Here is a 16,853-nt window from a genome sequence, read left to right on the forward strand (position 1 = left end):
CCGTCCGGCCGGCCGTCCGTAGACACCACCTTAACGTTGGACTTTTCTCGGAAACTATCAAAGCGATCGGGCTCATATTTTGTTTAGTCGTGACCTCCAATGACCTCTACACTTTAACGATGGTTTCGTTGACCTTTGACCTTTTTCAAGGTCACAGGTCAGCGTCAAAGGAAAAATTAGACATTTTATATCTTTGACAAAGTTCATCGGATGTGATTGAAACTTTGTAGGATTATTCTTTACATCAAAGTATTTACATCTGTAGCCTTTTACGAACGTTATCAGAAAAACAAGGGAGATAACTAGCCTTTTCTGTTCGGCAACACACAACTTAACGTTGGGCTTTTCTCGGAAACTATAAAAGTGACCGGGCTCAAATTTTATGTGAACGTGACTCCCAGTGACCTCTACACTTTGACGTCTGCTTTGGTGACCTTTGACCTTTTTCAAGGTCACAGGTATGTCTTGAAGGAAAAAAATTGAAATATCATATCTCTGAAACTATTCATCGGATTTGATTCAAACTTTATAGGATTATTCTTTACATCAAATTATTTACATCTGTATTGTGTTGTGAATAGCAATTTCTTCCTGTCCATCTGATGCCTCATATAATATTCAGAACTGCGAAAGTGACTCGATCGAGCGTTTGCTCTTCTTGTTTCACAATGACCGTAGTCCGCCGCTCGTACAAAAGGCGAGCTTGTTTAGTGCGGTAGCGGTTGCGCTGTGCTGCATAGCACGCTTTTCTGTACCTCTCTTCGCTTTAACTTTCTGAGCGTGTTTTTAATCCAAACATATCATATCTATATGTTTTTGGAATCAGGAACCGACAAGGAATAAGACGAACTTGTTTTTAAATCGATTTCGGAAATTTTATTTTAATAATAATTTTTATTTTTCAGAGCTTGTTTTTAATCCAAATATAACATATTTATATGTTTTTGGAATCAGAAAATGATGAAGAATAAGATGAACGTAAATTTAGATCGTTTTATAAAAAATTGATTTTAATTACAATTTTCGGATTTTTAATGACCAAAGTCATTAATTAATTTTTAAGCCTCCAAGCTGAAATGCAATACCAAAGTCCGGCCTTCGTCGAATATTACTTGGCCAAAATTTCAATCAATTTGATTGCAAAATGAGGGTGTGACAGTGCCGCCTCAACTTTTACAAAAAGCCGGATATGACGTCATCAAAGACGTTTATCCAAAAAATGGAAAAAAACTTCTGGGGATATCATACCCAGGAACTCTCATGTAAAATTTCATAAAGATCGGTCCAGTAGTTTACTCTGAATCGCTCTACACACGCACGCACACACACACACACACACACACACACACACACACACACACACACACACACACACACACACACGCACATACACACACACACCACGACCCTCGTCTCGATTCCCCCTCTATGTTAAAACATTTAGTCAAAACTTGACTAAATGTAAAGAGAGAGAGAGAGAGAGAGAGAGAGAGAGAGAGAGAGAGAGAGAGAGAGAGAGAGAGAGAGAGAGAGAGAGAGAGAGAGAGAGAGAGAGAGAGAGAGAGAGAGAGAGAGAGAGAGAGAGAGAGAGAGAGAGAGAGAGAGAGAGAGAGAGAGAGAGAGAGAGAGAGAGAGAGAGAGAGAGAGAGAGAGAGAGAGAGAGAGAGAGAGAGAGAGAGAGAGAGAGAGAGAGAGAGAGAGAGAGAGAGAGAGAGAGAGAGAGAGAGAGAGAGAGAGAGAGAGAGAGAGAGAGAGAGAGAGAGAGAGAGAGAGAGAGAGAGAGAGAGAGAGAGAGAGAGAGAGAGAGAGAGAGAGAGAGAGAGAGAGAGAGAGAGAGAGAGAGAGAGAGAGAGAGAGAGAGAGAGAGAGAGAGAGAGAGAGAGAGAGAGAGAGAGAGAGAGAGAGAGAGAGAGAGAGAGAGAGAGAGAGAGAGAGAGAGAGAGAGAGAGAGAGAGAGAGAGAGAGAGAGAGAGAGAGAGAGAGAGAGAGAGAGAGAGAGAGAGAGAGAGAGAGAGAGAGAGAGAGAGAGAGAGAGAGAGAGGAGAGAGAGAGAGAGAGAGAGAGAGAGAGAGAGAGAGAGAGAGAGAGAGAGAGAGAGAGAGAGAGAGAGAGAGAGAGATGTTCGTGTGTATGAGTATGTGTCAGCGAGAAATTGGTTGGGGCGCTTGAAGCTTGCAACGGCCCAGTGTAGGTTTACGGCAGCTTGAACGTTTTTGCACTAATGTATCGTGCATCAGCACAATCATGCTGTCATGGAGCGGTAAAAGTTGACACCGAGAAGCTCAAAATGACAAGTTGCTGAATAAACAAACCAGAAACAATACACTTTCATCACCCATTGATGATGATGATGATGACGACAATGCGTGTGTGTGTGTGGTTGTGTGTGTATCCTGCCCTCCTCGTTGAAGGTTGCATCATATTGCATCAGCATGTCAGCTTTGCCCTCTCAAAACACATGGCAGAGAATAAAAGATGACAGCAGAAGGTAGAGCCTTCAGCCAGCATGTGTTAAGCCTGATTCTGGGTGTAATCCTCCCCTCACAAAAGTGCTTTGATCCTGGGCTAAATCCCCTGTGTTTGCATAGCATTGGTTTGTTGGACCATGCAGTTAGGCATAATACATAAGTACCTCAGCTGCAGTATTTATTTTAGCATAAAACCATGTTTTGCATAGATAAGAGGTATACTATTATATATATGAGAGAGCAGGATATCCCGTGCCTTCCTGCATTATGTTTGATGCTGAATACAATACAGTAGGATACAATGCGACAGTACAAGTTCAGTGTGTTTGATGGGGTTCAAACGGTTGAATACAATACAATATGATACCATGCAATACAGTTCCATTTTTGTTGTTTGTTCCAAGAGATACAGACAGCAATTTGTCCTCGGGCTCAAGACATACAATAAATGTATTCGGTAAATAATCAGATCATATCACAAAATGAATGATTGAAGGCAGAGCAGCATCAAATCACATAATACTACACACATGCTGAATTTGATACAACAAAATAATGTAAATGCATGCTATTGCTAGCTTTAACACAAGTACAGCAAATTGTTGTTCGCACCTGCCAGGCAGAACTTTAGGTAGAAGAACCTTGATGCTTCTTCATGTAGTTCACGTATTGACATTGTGAATACATGCATATTTGTGCATCCCTCGTCTCTTCTATCACATCCTTGTGCACTATGAACGACAAAGTGGAACAGGTTTTGCAACTGCCAACTGCACCGCATTTTTGACTCTGATCATCTGAAATGTCTCAGAGTGAACGGGCACTTCAGAGGCCATTTTCGTCCCTACATTATGCGGTGTGTACCTTAGTTTGCATAGGCAATGGTTGTTAGATGAGCTTGATGCTTTTGACCTTATATATCTTGCATGCAGACTTTATATCCCATCAACATCATTATTTATGAGGCAATGTTTACTGTGTGTGCAGGTGCTACCAAAGAGATTGGCTCCGCTCTCACTCGTCTGTGCATGAGACACAGGAGTATAGAAACGTGCCTCAAGGCACTCACCAGGTAAAAGAATACACATGTGTGACGTGTTTGCTATTTGTGATCTGTGTGTGTCATTTGTTGCTCTGACACTACTGTGTAGAGAGATAAGGGTGCAGTACGGGGTGGGAGGAGGTACAGAGATTTAGTGTGTGTGTGTGTGTGTGTGTGTGAATGCGCGTGGGCATATTATAATGCTACGAATTTGTTGGTCTGCCTTTGGGTGTGGGTGGTGTAGTAATTGATCACGCTGAAAACATGTCAATCTTCAAGGTTTGACAGTCAGCGGTTATTTCTGTCTGTCACTTTCAGTTCGAATTTTTCAGTGGGCGTCCGCAGGTTTGGTCTCATTTTATGAGTGACGGCTTTGTTTAAATCATATTTTCCCTTGCTTTCCATTTCCATTTGCAGTCCCTGCAGTTTTGTGTATTGATGTTTTTCAGCTCAATACTAGACAGCCTGGTGGCCCCTTTGCAAGAGAGACTGGAGGACTGGAAAAAAGTGGTGGCACAAGTTGACAAAGATCACGCCAAAGGTATTGCTCGCAAAATGTGTCTTCACGAGCTGTTTGCAGCAAGCGTGTCACATAACGAAAGAAACCAAACTGAAAAGACGAACAGCAAACATTTGAAATTTAACAACTGTAGCTATAAGTTGCCTGGAGCAGCCCGCCAACACTTGACAAGCAGGTGGTTGAATCCACAGTCTCTCCTCCCCATCCCCCTCACACACATGCACACACACACACACACACACACACACACACACACACACACACACACACACACTCTCTCTCTCTTTTCTCTACCCCCATAGGGTCGTCTGTCTGGGTCTAGCAAGTCTATTCTGACCCAGGGTTTTGACGGTTGAATTCAGTTTGAAAACAGAATGACTCACTCCTCTCTCCCCTCCGATTCACCATTGAAAGCAACACTGGCGTGTAGTTGGTTGGACGTTTGCTGATGTTGAGTCTATTGAGGGCCCCACGGAGTTTTATGGCAGTTTCGGTGCGAAGAGTATTGAGCTGAACTGTATTGGGGCCCCAACTGCTATGCAAAAGAGATGGTTGAAAAAGGGGGGGGGGGGGGGGGGGTGGTGGGTGGTGGTTGTTGAAAAATAACAGTAAAACCTCTGCATTAAGACTCTACATTTTGAGACTTCTTTCCTTACTTGTTTTTTTCTTCTTCTGATTTTCTCTAATTAAAATCTGTAAATGTACAAGTTTTTAGTTTAAGACCTCCTTTCTCAATTTAAGACCCATTATTTCACATTTTTGGAGGTGTACAAGAGGGGTACCAGTGTAATTTTAGGGAGGGGGGGGGGTTAAGAAAGATTGTTGGCAGGGGTCTTGTATTGAAAGGTGCTTCATTTCTTTTTATCAAAAAGAGCCAGGGTGTCATGAAAGCGGTATGTTTCTGAACACAATTTTTAAATTAAGGATGAGGTAGGGTTTTCATAAAATAAAGTGTCTGCTTTTGTTCATGGATTTTTCAGTAATGCTTTTCAAGAAGAGAATAGTTTGGTTTTGATTGGATGTGGTTTTTTTTCTAAGTTCAAAGAAAATCCTGTAGGATGCAAGTTTGACAAATGGATCAAAACAAATATAGGCTGGGTTCTTTTTCCAGAAAATAACCTGGGTTTGGCTACATGAATGAAACATATAAATAACACTTCCCACTGAAGTACTCAAGTAGAGTAATCTGACTACAGATAAGAGCACAAATACCACAGCCTTCCACAATAAAAAGAACATTTTTATAAAGAAAACATAACTGCCGCTTTAGCAAAGCGATCGGTGACTTTGAACTCGCTAGCAGTGCTTTTCTTGAACTTTTGTCAAAGCAAAAAATCCCCTCAAGCTTTTGATTCAGCTCAGGTAGAACCAACCTTCTCTATAGACACTATTGGGGGAGAAAAAAATAAGGAAAAAAGAAAGAAAAACCACAAGGTAAGCATTAGCCGTGTATTCTGAACACAGTGGTATTTACTGAGAATAATTGCCGGTTGGCCCTCAGTGAAGGAAACAGTGGAAAGAAAAGATTAAATGGAGCAGGACAGCCCTGGGAGCGGAAAATGTGGAGAAATGTCCCCCTCTGTGTACACTGAAGCCCCACCAGGATCTCCCCTTCACTGCATAGTGCAGCCAGGGGGAAATCCGGGGGGGGGGGGGGGGGGGGGGAGAGAGAGATGTGGGGAGGTGCATCAAAGGGGAAGATGGGGGGGGGGGGGGATACTTTAGTGATGGGGGTAGGAAGGGGGATGTGCCAATTGTGGTGGTGGTGGGGGGGGGGGGGGGGGGCAGGTAAAAAGAGGCATGGCTAGAGGGGGGCTGGGGGGTTGAAGGGTGGGGCAGGGGGTTATGGATTTACAATTTTGTGTTTTTTCAAGGAGTTGCTTAGGAGACTTGTTGCTTTTTGTTACTCATGGGATATGGGGGTTAACATCAGGCCAAGCATTGATCTGTCTTTCTTTGCAAGCTTGTTGCTCCTTTTTCATCAAGACTTTTTTTCTTCTAAATTCATTTTGGTATAAAGATGTTCCCTGCGATTACACCTAACTTTATACATTTGTGGTATGAATACATGTGTTACCTGGGTTCCCTTAAATTTAATTTTGTATGTGTTCATGATAATAATAATAATAATAATAAATAACTTTTCTATAGCGCGAGTCCCATCAATTGGCTCCAGACGCTTTACAAATTCATTCTAAAATAAACTAGCACAAATTAAACGAGCATACAAAGCATACATATAACTGAGATATAAAAAAAAGATAAAAATAGCACTAAGCAAACTGGACGTACATTGTTAAACAGACACACACACACACACACACACACACACATATGGCAGTTGCACTTGCAGCACTAGTAAAAAAACCAGTACTACCTGTACCTATTAATGTTTTTGTGCTAGGAAATAGATTGAACATGTTTTGAAAACTGGGATGGGAGTTTAAGAAAATAATTAAATGAAAAATAAGGGCAATACGTTCATATGTTGATGGGTGCAGGTATTGGGTTTTGCCAGTTGAAACAGCTCAGATTGGATTTATTGTTTGGATAAAGTTTTTAAATTTGTTTTTTATGTTAACAGTAGCCGTAAGACCTGAAAGTAGTACTACAGGGAAGGCACTTACACATTTTCCTGCAGTTTGCTCACATTTGCTGAAAGGTCTTATCATGTCAAAGGCGATTGAATTGTTCTGTTCTCTTTTTCAGAGTACAAAAAAGCCAGACAGGAGATCAAGAAAGCAGCAGCTGACACGATGAGATTACAGAAGAAAGTCAAGAAAGGTATCCCACTGGGTAAACAATAACCTTTGTGCTTCTTTTTAGTTAAACAGTGTGTCTGCTTCCCTTCAGTTCATGTTGCCTTGTAACCTTCGCTCCTCCAATAACCCTGTGGTGTTGCCAGTGGTGTGTTACCTGTGTTGTGTTACCTGTGCTGTGAATGTCTGATTTCAAGTTACTCAGACAGGTTATCCTGACATTCAGAAAACACTTGCCTTAATTTTAGAAACACCTCCAACCTTTTGCCCTGTGATAGAAACATGCACATGAGTGCACTCAAGCAATTACATCGTAGTTTGTTGAGAGAGTTTTGTGGCAGTGCTTTTCTGCATCTCCGTAATACATTTTGGATTGATTTTTTTACTGATATTGTAGGTTTCAGCTTTAAACTTCATTTATTCATACATGTACAGACATTTGGATGGGTTGCTGGTAAAAGGAGAATTTGAATGTGCAGTTTAAAAGCAAATCAGTTATCGAGAGCTCTTTCTTTCATTGCCAACTGTTGAGAAGAAAATGAGGAGGCAACAGCAGAGAGCAAAAGAATCCTCTGCCTGAGACTGGGAGCATGTTGTCATCCTGGGGGCTTGAGGAGAAATTCAATTTTCCATTCCGGAGAGCAAGCCTGCAGTCAGTGTTTGCATGCGACAGACAGTGTCCTTGACCAGATCTGTGAGATGCGACCACCACCACGGTGACATGGCCTTGCTAGCTGGTCGAGACCCCCTCCCAATCATCAATTTTCCCTCCCTCTGCTCTCCATTCATGTGTCGGCTTGACTATTGATTGAACGCTGGCGCAGAGTCTGGTACTCATGCTATTCACTTTGCTGTGTTTCCCTAATCTGGTCTCTTTCTCTCTGTGTGTGTCTCTCGGTCACTGTCTGTCTGTCTCTCTCTCTCTCTCTCTCTTTGTCTGTCTGTCTCTCTCTCTCTCTGTCTGTGTCTCTCTCTGGCTCGCTCTCTCTCTCTCTCTCTCTCTCTCTCTCTCTCTCTCTCTCTCCATTAGCTTAGCTGTTGATGGTATCAGTCATCGTCTTTGGTTTGTTTTGAGGGGGTGGTGGGGAGGTAGTGTGTGTGTGTGCTTGTGTGTGTTTGGGGGGGTTGTGTGAGAGAGAGAGAATGAGAGTGAGTGAGTGAGTTGTGATGTCTTGTCTCCTTCAGCTGCTGTCTTCAGTTCATCTCTGTAAATTCTTCATCTCATGGTGTATCTTGCCTCACAAAAATGTGCCAACACTGTAGTGTGTGTGTTTGTGTGTGTGTATGTGTTTGTGTGTGTGTATGTGTGTGTGTGCACACACATGCATGCATCAAGTGCATGCATGTATGCATGGACAACCATGGAAGGGCTTTTGTGCGTTTCAAGATTAGTTTTAATTGAGTGTTATCCTGGGTCACTTGTTTAACCACTTTTTCATGAGTGAGTCGATTTGAAATTATTTAGCGGCTGGCTTCTTTGATATGCTTGTGTGACAAAAATGTTATGACAGTAAGCTCAAAAAGGGGTTTCAAAAGCTTTGTGCTTGTGGCAATTCCAAAGCAAATATTTGATCAAAGACACATTTGTCAACACCCTCTGACAGGAAAATGAATGGATTTTACGTAAAAGTGTTGTCCTTTAGAAATTGATTTCTGTCTTTTGAATGGAATCGGTAAAGCGTGAATCTGCGATGCATAACAATGGCAACATGAAAAGTGTTCTCCCTTTCAATTTCATTTTTTGTTGCACTTGTTGGAAGTGTTAACCTTAGTACATTTAAAAAGTCTGGGTTTACTGCAGTGCAAAATCAAAAATCATCAAGAAGCTGCCTTTTTAGAATTTTTACAGTTGTGAAGGAATTAAATTGAAGGGTTTTGATTTGGTTAACTTGGCGTCCTCAACTTTAGAAAATTATGCAGAGAATCCTGTTAGTGGAATTTGATTGCCTTCACAGAATGTCATTGTTTGTCTTTTTACATTTAGTCAAGTTTTGACTAAATGTTTTAACATAGAGGGGGAATCGAAACGAGGGTCGTGGTGTATGTGTGTGTGTGCGTGCGTGCGTGTGTGTAGAGCGATTCAGACCAAACTACTGGACTGATCTTTATGAAATTTTCCATGAGAGTTCCTGGGATTGATATCCCCGAACGTTTTTTTCGTTTTTTTGATAAATGTCTTTGATGACGTCATATCCGGCTTTTCGTGAAAGTTGAGGCGGCACTGTCACGCTCTCATTTTTCAACCAAATTGGTTGAAATTTTCAAGTAGTCTTCGACAAAGCCCGGACTTCAGTATTGCATTTCAGCTTGGTGGCTTAAAAATTAATTTATGACTTTGGTCATTAAAAATCGGAAAATTGTAAATTCAAATTTACGATCATCTTATTCTCCATCATTTTCCGATTCCAAAAACATATAAATATGTTATATTTAGATTAAAAACAAGCTCTGAAAATTAAAAATATAAAAATTATTATCAAAATTAAATTGTCGAAATCAATTTAAAAACACTTTCATCTTATTCCTTGTCGGTTCCTGATTCCAAAAACATATAGATATGATATGTTTGGATTAAAAACACGCTCAGGAAGTTAAAACGAAGAGAGGTACAGAAAAGCGTGCTATCCTTCTCAGCGCAACTACTAAACCGCTCTTCTTGTCAATTTCACTGCCTTTGCCATGAGCGGTGGACTGACGATGCTACGAGTATACGGTCTTGCTGAAAAATTGCATTGCGTTCCGTTTCATTCTGTGAGTTCGACAGCTACTTGACTAAATGTTGTATTTTCGCCTTACGCGACTTGTTTTGTTCTGTTTACTTTTGGGGCTTACTTTGTAGTTCAGATCCTGTGCATGGTTTTGTAGCCTGAAAGGCGGCTTAGAGAAGACATTTGTCTAACTGATGTACCAGCACATCCACATTTTTAATGTTCATTTGTGTTGAATTCTCCCTGCTACGAGCGCCCACACAGTTGGTAACTTTCTCCTGCACATCAGCCAAACAGCTTGTCCTGATGGGTGCAATGGCCTAGTGGATAAGAGGCCAGCCTCCCATGCGGGAAGTTGAGTGTTCGAATTCCAGCCAAGCTGGGTGGGTTAAGGGTGGAGATTTTTTCATTCTCCCAGGTCAACTTATGTGCAGACCTGCTGGTGCCTTATCCCCCTTCATGTGTACACGCAAGCACAAGATCAAGTGCGCACAGAAAAGATCCTGTAACCCATGTCAGAGTTTGCTGGGTTCTAGAAACACGAAAATACCAAGCATACAACCCCCGAAATCGGCCTATGGCTGCCTACATGGCAGGGTAATAATCAGTCATACACATAGAAACCCACTACAGTGGAACCCCCCATTTAAGACTCCTCTTTTCTAAGACCTTGGTTTTTCAGATTTTCTGTTCATAACATCTGTAAATATACCCCCAGTTTAAGACTGCCTTCTTTTTAAGGCCTCATTTACTCAGATTTTCTGTTCATAACCTCTGTAAATATACCCCCAGTTTAAGACTGCCTCCTTGTTAAGACCTGATTTACTCAGATTTTTGGAGGTCTTAAAAGCAGGGGTTCCACTGTAAGGCAAAAAAAATAGTGGGAATTTCAGTCCATGATCGCAGAAGAAGAAACAGGTTCTCCTGTAGGGGCGTCTTTGTCTGGCCATGCTCCACGTCTTGCATCATCCTGGAGTGGGCATTTTCCTTTAACCTCTGGTTATTTTAGACCAGAATATGAATAATTTTTTAAAACTGTCTTTTTGTTTGCAGGTAGGAACGAGATGCAGACGAGACTGGAAGATGCGATGCAGGATGTGAACACAAGGTATCACCAGCTGGAGGATATAGAGAAACAGTCTGTCCGAATTGCACTCATTGAGGAGAGGAGCCGGTTCTGTCTCTTCATCACCTGTATTAAACCCTTTGTGGTAAGAAAATTGACTGTGACATGGAACGCTGAAAAAAGTGTTTATTGTTGTTTTTAACATGGAGTAGGTAAACATTCTTCAGGTATCTGTGGACTTCAGCAGTGGATTTCTTGTCAATTATTTTGGTTTTCATTTCTATGAGGTATACCTGTGTGTATTCCTAGTCCTCTACAGGCCGTCCTTAGTTGCGCCTGAAGTCGACTTCGGGAAGACTTTGCAAAATGTTTGTACTGAAAATTCCTATCCTGCTCCTCTAGGGCCATCCTTAGTTGAACCCGAAATTGACTTCATAAAGACTGCGCAGTATTTTTTCAAAAAATTCAGTGCCAAAGCTTCGCACAGCCAGCTTCGTGAGATAGTCTTTCCGGAGTCAACTTTCCCTGTTTGGTTTAACTCCTTCACTGCCACAGTAGAACAGCATTTTGGTATTGCTGTGCGCCAGGGCAAATTTCGCTTTCTTCGGTAGGTTCACTAATCTGTTCACTGCTCAATCATTTATTGAGATATCTCTTAGATCTTTGGCATGTGGTTTGCTTACACCCTTGGCTATTATGTGATAACATGATCATTGGACTTTGTTTGTGATTGTTATAGTAAAAATCGATATAATGACCATTTTTGTCAAAAATTAGTTTCCAAACTTTCACACACACACACTGCAGCATGTAAAACCGCAGAAAACACAGCTAAAACTTGTGTCAAACATCAGGTACTCACATTACAGCCCATAACAGTATTCTTCTGTGTGGTAATCCATAAATCACTTCTTGTAGAGCTTCCAGAACACTGTATCATTTGAAAACAGGTCTACGAGTTGATGTCCGACTTTGGTCGCCATTTTGAATTTTATAGAAAAAACTTCTAAAAAAGTTTTCACCACGTGCTACTACCTTATCTGAACGGTCAATGGGAAAGAACTGTGTTTAAACCCCTACAAGAAGTTTGACAGCGGTTACCTCCCATTTACATAGTTTTCACAAATGTCCTGAAAAGTGCTGATGTAAATGCCACGTACTACCTAGTACGTGTCTGGGTGTATGACAAACCAAACATGACCACGTACCTAGTACGTGCTGGGCAGTGAAGGGGTTAAACAAAATTGTATTCAAAATAAATGAAATGTAACAATTGAACATATGCAACTAGGACACGAACTCAAGCAAATGTTTATTTTACGGGACCGAATTGCCCAATTAATGAGAGGCTTCTCTTAGCTGATGATTTGTTGTTGGCATTGACAGGATCATGAGGTACACCTGCTAACTGAGGTGACCCACCTGCAGGAGATCATGCACAGCTTGTGCATGCAGGCCAGCGAGCCGCAAGCCCTCCCTGAGTCCAGTGAGCAGGTCATTGCTGACCTCAAGGGGGTGGACCCGGCTACGCTCAACCTGCAGGTCAGGGTAAGTGCAGCCAGCGTGCAAGAGTTCTCGCACTGTTTCTCATGTTGTTTAATCGGTGCTATAAGAATAGTGGAACCATCCTTTTAAGACCTCTGAAAACTCCGTGAAAATCCGGTCTTAAAAAGGATTGGACTTAAAATTGGGGTTAATTCAGGTTTTATAATGGGGGTAAATTCACTGAGGTTAAGAACATAAAATCTGAGAAAACAGGGTTTTATAAAAGGGTGGGAGTCTTCAATCGGAGGATCTTAAAAGGGGGGGTTCCACTGTATTAAAGGGGAATCAAACCCAAATTGGTGTATGGATATTTTAAAGTCTAAAAAGGGGAATCCAAACCAAAATGACATGAAAATTTGAAGTTGTTTTGAAGTCCTGAGATTATTATATTTTACCATGAAAAAAGAATGTTTAAAATTGCAGAAATAGTTTCGGAATAACAGCACTTCTAAAGCACTCCGAGAAGAGGCAATGACAGTTATGTGACTGACAACTGCCTCTCTGATTTTGAAGGAAAAGTTTAAGATGGCCCCCTGTCATGAATTTTATGGATGACTATTTTCAAACCAAGATTATAATTTTGAGAAATTTTACCTGCAGTGTATAGTTACAAGTGGGACTTCAGAATAAGTAGGCATTCCATTGTGAGTTTGGTTTCTCTTTAAAGCTGAAGCTTATTTTTACAACCCAGAACCTGGTGGAGGTTTCATGGATGTAATGGTTTGTTCTCTTTCGTTTTGTTTGGATTTAAAACCTGCTCTATACTTGTGCTGTGTCTAATCGCTCATTGCTTTTGCTGTGTGGTGTGAGGCTCTAGCTTTCAGCTTGAACTGCTGTTTTATATGTGGCAGCTTGTGAGGTACATTGGAACACCAACGACCACCCCACCCCCCCCCCTCCCCCCTCACCTACTTAAGACCTCCAGAAATCTGAAAACATCAAGTCTTAAAAAGGAGGGAGTCTTAAAATGGAGGTAAATTTGCTGAGATTGAACAGAAAATCTAAAGAGACAAGGTCTTATAAAGGGGGAAGTCTTACATTGGTGGGTCTTAAAAGGAGGGGGGGGGGGGGGGGGGTCCACTGTAACAAGTACAGGTATTGTCCAGTGGATTTTAAGGATTTTGATTACGTTTTTTGTGTTGGTGGAGGCACAGTTTTGGTGTGTGTATTTTAAGCACTGGTTGACACTACAGGCACTGTTGTGGTAAGAAAAAAATACAGTCCTGAATTTAACAAATCTTTGGCTTCACAAAATTCATAGAAAAAAAGCAAGAATTGTCATACACTCGGCTCATTCCATATATATATATATATACGACTTGTGTGTGTGTGTGTGTCCGCGATGCACGCCCAAGGTTCTCGATGGATCTGTTTCAAATTTGGTGGCCATATTCAGCTACACCCCGGACACAACCTGCTCGATGAGATATTTCAACACGTGCTCTCAGCGCGCAGCGCTGAACCGATTTTGGTTTTTCTCTGGATCCATTCCCAGTAACTCTTCCTTATCTTCTCCAGTGTTTTCAGCGTTTATCTCCCTTCCTTCGTGTGGCGTCAATCCATATTCCCGTTTCTATTTTTAGAAGGTCACTGTCGACAACGCTCAATCCATATTCCCGTTATACTATTTTTACTCTTCTCCAGTGTTTTGCGCGTTTATCTCCCTTGCCAGCGTACACCCGGCAAAGCCGGGTCCCCGGCACAGCCGGGTATTCGGCTCAACTTCTTCCCGGCGAAGCGGGTATTCATCTAGTTCCATATATATATATATATATATATATAGCTTTTGAGATTCTGACCTCAGTCATCAACGGGCCTCACAGGAACATGTACTCAGAGAGTAAGGTAAGGCTGACATTAGTGCAGCAAGAAAAACATCTCTTGCGACATCTGGCATTGACAGGATTTTCCACAAAAGGCGTGGTTTGCATGGAAACAAGTCGAAATGTGTCATGATCACTACAAATTATTTGTAAAGTTCAGTTTTTTGCAGTATTGGGTTGAGAAGATCTCATCAGGTTTTAAGTCAAATCATGTGTTGCTCAGGAAAGTGAGGATGTGTGATGCTGGAAGGTTACCTTTGCAGTTATGTTTGAGATGGCGCAGGGTAAAGGTGTTTGCTTCAAAGTGTTTCTGTGAAGTGAGTTTTGTTGCATTGGCCAGTTCAATGTTTGGAGCTTCAGAGTTTTTCTGTGAAGTCATGTTTTCCACTTTAGCTAGTAGAGTATACATTCGCTGAGGGTTTCTGTTGATACCTGTTTTGCAAAGTGGTAACTTCAAGTTCAGTAGGCATAGTTTGGGTAGTTTTTCTATGAAGTCGTGTTTTGCATGATGACAAGTTGGGTGTGTGGCATTGGTAGGTTTTCTGTGAAATAAAGTTCTGTTATCCATTATCCTTATCTCCCTCAGTCACATTCATGCAACTGTTTTAGCAGCTTGTGAGGGGAGAAGGCAGTTAACCTACCTAGTCTTCATGTTAGTGATACAGCACAAAAAGTATTGCTATTGTGGATCAGAGCAGGGTCAGTAAGGCAGTTAACCTAGTGTTCATGTTAGTGATACAGCACAAAAAGTATTGCTATTGTGGATCAGAGCAGGGTCAGTAAGGCAGTTAACCTAGTGTTCATGTTAGTGATACAGCACAAAAAGTATTGCTAGTGTGGATCAGAGCAGGGTCAGTAAAGACAGAAGGAAGGATAGGCCTGTATTTGGTGAAAGCAAAACGCCGCAATTTCATTGTGGTTTTTTCAAGGTCATTGAGAATTGTCAACTGACTTCGCATCAAACCAACGATACATCTTCATCTAGGTCTCCCAGTTCCCTTGGTTTGTGCAGGTGATTTCTGTGTATCATTAGGTCTTTACATCATGCTCTGTTTGCAGTTTTCATCTTTTACATGGGGCTAGCACAAGTCATGGGGTGTCAGTGCTTTCCCTTAAAAGTCATGTTCTGTTTGCAGCATTCGTCTCCCCTGAGCTCTCGGGGCAAGTCGTCAGTGTGTACCATCATTTCATGGCCCGTAAGGTTTGAGTAAGTCATGTTTTGTTTGCAGCATACGTCTCCCCGAGCTCCCCAAGCTCTCTGTGTGCACCATCATTTCATGGCCCATAAGGTTGAGTAAGTCATGTTTTGTTTGCAGCATACGTCTCCCCGAGCTCCCCAAGCTCTCTGTGTGCACCATCATTTCATGGCCCATAAGGTTGAGTAAGTCATGTTTTGTTTGCAGCATACGTCTCCCCCGAGCTCCCCAAGCTCTCTGTGTGCACCATCATTTCATGGCCCATAAGGTTGAGTAAGTCATGTTTTGTTTGCAGCATACGTCTCCCCCGAGCTCCCCAAGCTCTCTGGGTTCGCGCAAGTCGTCGATGTGTAGCATCAACAGTATCAACAGCTCTTCCAGTGGCTCGTCCAAATCTCACTCCCCCAGCCACACCATGCACAAACGTACCGCCTCCCAGGTAACCATGCCTTGTGCTGCTCTCTGTAGCTTTCTACCATCATGTTTCATCCGTTGCACACATTCCCCTTGCAATTTTAACCAGAGAAAACCTAGGGAGTCTTGCTGAAAGTGTTGCACTTGGCAGTTTTAACCACATCTGAAGTAGAGTTAATGAGGAGTCTGTGTTAGATGAAAGCTATGATCTCTTTTTTTCTGAATGAGATATAGTTCGCAGTGCTTACACTGTGAGCAGTTAAATGGTAGTTTATTTGAGTTGATGTTTAGTTAGATGCACTTCTTAACATTTTGCAGGTTAATGAATTTAAATGCAAAGTACTGTAATTTCATGCAAGCTTTTTTGCTTATATATTCACACATGCTTTGTAAAGAAAAGAAGTAACAGCCAAATGATGGGGCATGGTGGAGCTACATACAAGTTTACACAAAGCACGGTGGTAGATGTTTTTTTGGTTTTTTTAATCTCCCACAGGAAATGCATAGCAAATGACCAAGAAGGCAGTTAAGATAATTATTTGCATGCAATTTCTGGGAGCAGTGTGCTTCAACAGTTCTCAGGATGGCTTGAAGATTATTTTGTATCGTTTGAACTGATCTGATTTCAATCAGGGAATGAAGAATCCTTTGTCCGTCAGTTAAATGTTTCTTGTGTACGCATGCATCATAAGTTATGCCCCTTCTTCTTGTATTTTAAAAAGCAAGTATTTCTTTTGTATGCAGTGACTTTATTTCAAGAAAAGGTGAATTGTGTGTATCGTATACATTATGTTGAGGAGTTATTACGTTTAAGACTGGACAAATAGAGTTCAAGTGTCCCCGTTTTTTTGTTCATAATTTAGTGTCCTTTGAGTTTAAGATTGTTTTTTGACATGTGCATTTCATTCTCATTTGAGTTTCCTTTAAGTTTATGACTTTTTTTTAACATTTCAAGCATTTTCATGCCATGTGTTTGTTGCTTGCCAAGCATGGTTTTGTACGCTGCCTGCTTTGTCTTGTTTATTTCATTGGCCCATCCACCCCTTCGCTGCTCAATCGCCCACCCACACATCCATCCAACATCCAACCACCCACACATATCCGGGTGGTGCTTGCGACACACAGCCGCCTATGGGCACTGAGCGTCTCACGAGCGTATCGTCCCAGGATTCTGGATTCACTTCACAGGATACGCTGTTTTTGAGACCGACCACCCCCCAGTCCCTTAACTTGTATCAGGTAGGCGCCTGTCGTGATAGTAGTGCCTGCAGTTTTCTGTGCTGTAGTGGTTAGAGTCGATAGATCTTTGCTC

At 41.7% G+C, this 16,853-nt stretch overlaps 1 protein-coding gene across 7 annotated transcripts in view; it reads left to right on the plus strand.

Annotated features, from left to right (window-relative positions):
* Positions 1-16,853, plus strand: part of LOC138969290 (protein MTSS 2-like) — a 56,611-nt gene that overhangs the window by 20,616 nt on the left and 19,142 nt on the right. For 3 of the 7 annotated variants that reach the window (XM_070342071.1, XM_070342048.1, XM_070342080.1), the window contains exons 4-10: positions 3,456-3,540; positions 3,960-4,051; positions 6,740-6,826; positions 10,551-10,708; positions 11,950-12,111; positions 15,423-15,566; positions 16,667-16,780. In XM_070342071.1, the coding sequence (XP_070198172.1) occupies positions 3,456-3,540; positions 3,960-4,051; positions 6,740-6,826; positions 10,551-10,708; positions 11,950-12,111; positions 15,423-15,566; positions 16,667-16,780 (842 nt within the window). The remainder of the gene's footprint in view (positions 1-3,455; positions 3,541-3,959; positions 4,052-6,739; positions 6,827-10,550; positions 10,709-11,949; positions 12,112-15,422; positions 15,567-16,666; positions 16,781-16,853) is intronic. The other 4 variants (XM_070342055.1, XM_070342095.1, XM_070342063.1 and 1 more) reach the window with 4 other exon arrangements.

The sequence above is a fragment of the Littorina saxatilis genome, linkage group LG1 (assembly GCF_037325665.1).
Source record: "Littorina saxatilis isolate snail1 linkage group LG1, US_GU_Lsax_2.0, whole genome shotgun sequence".
Lineage (NCBI taxonomy): Eukaryota > Metazoa > Mollusca > Gastropoda > Littorinimorpha > Littorinidae > Littorina > Littorina saxatilis.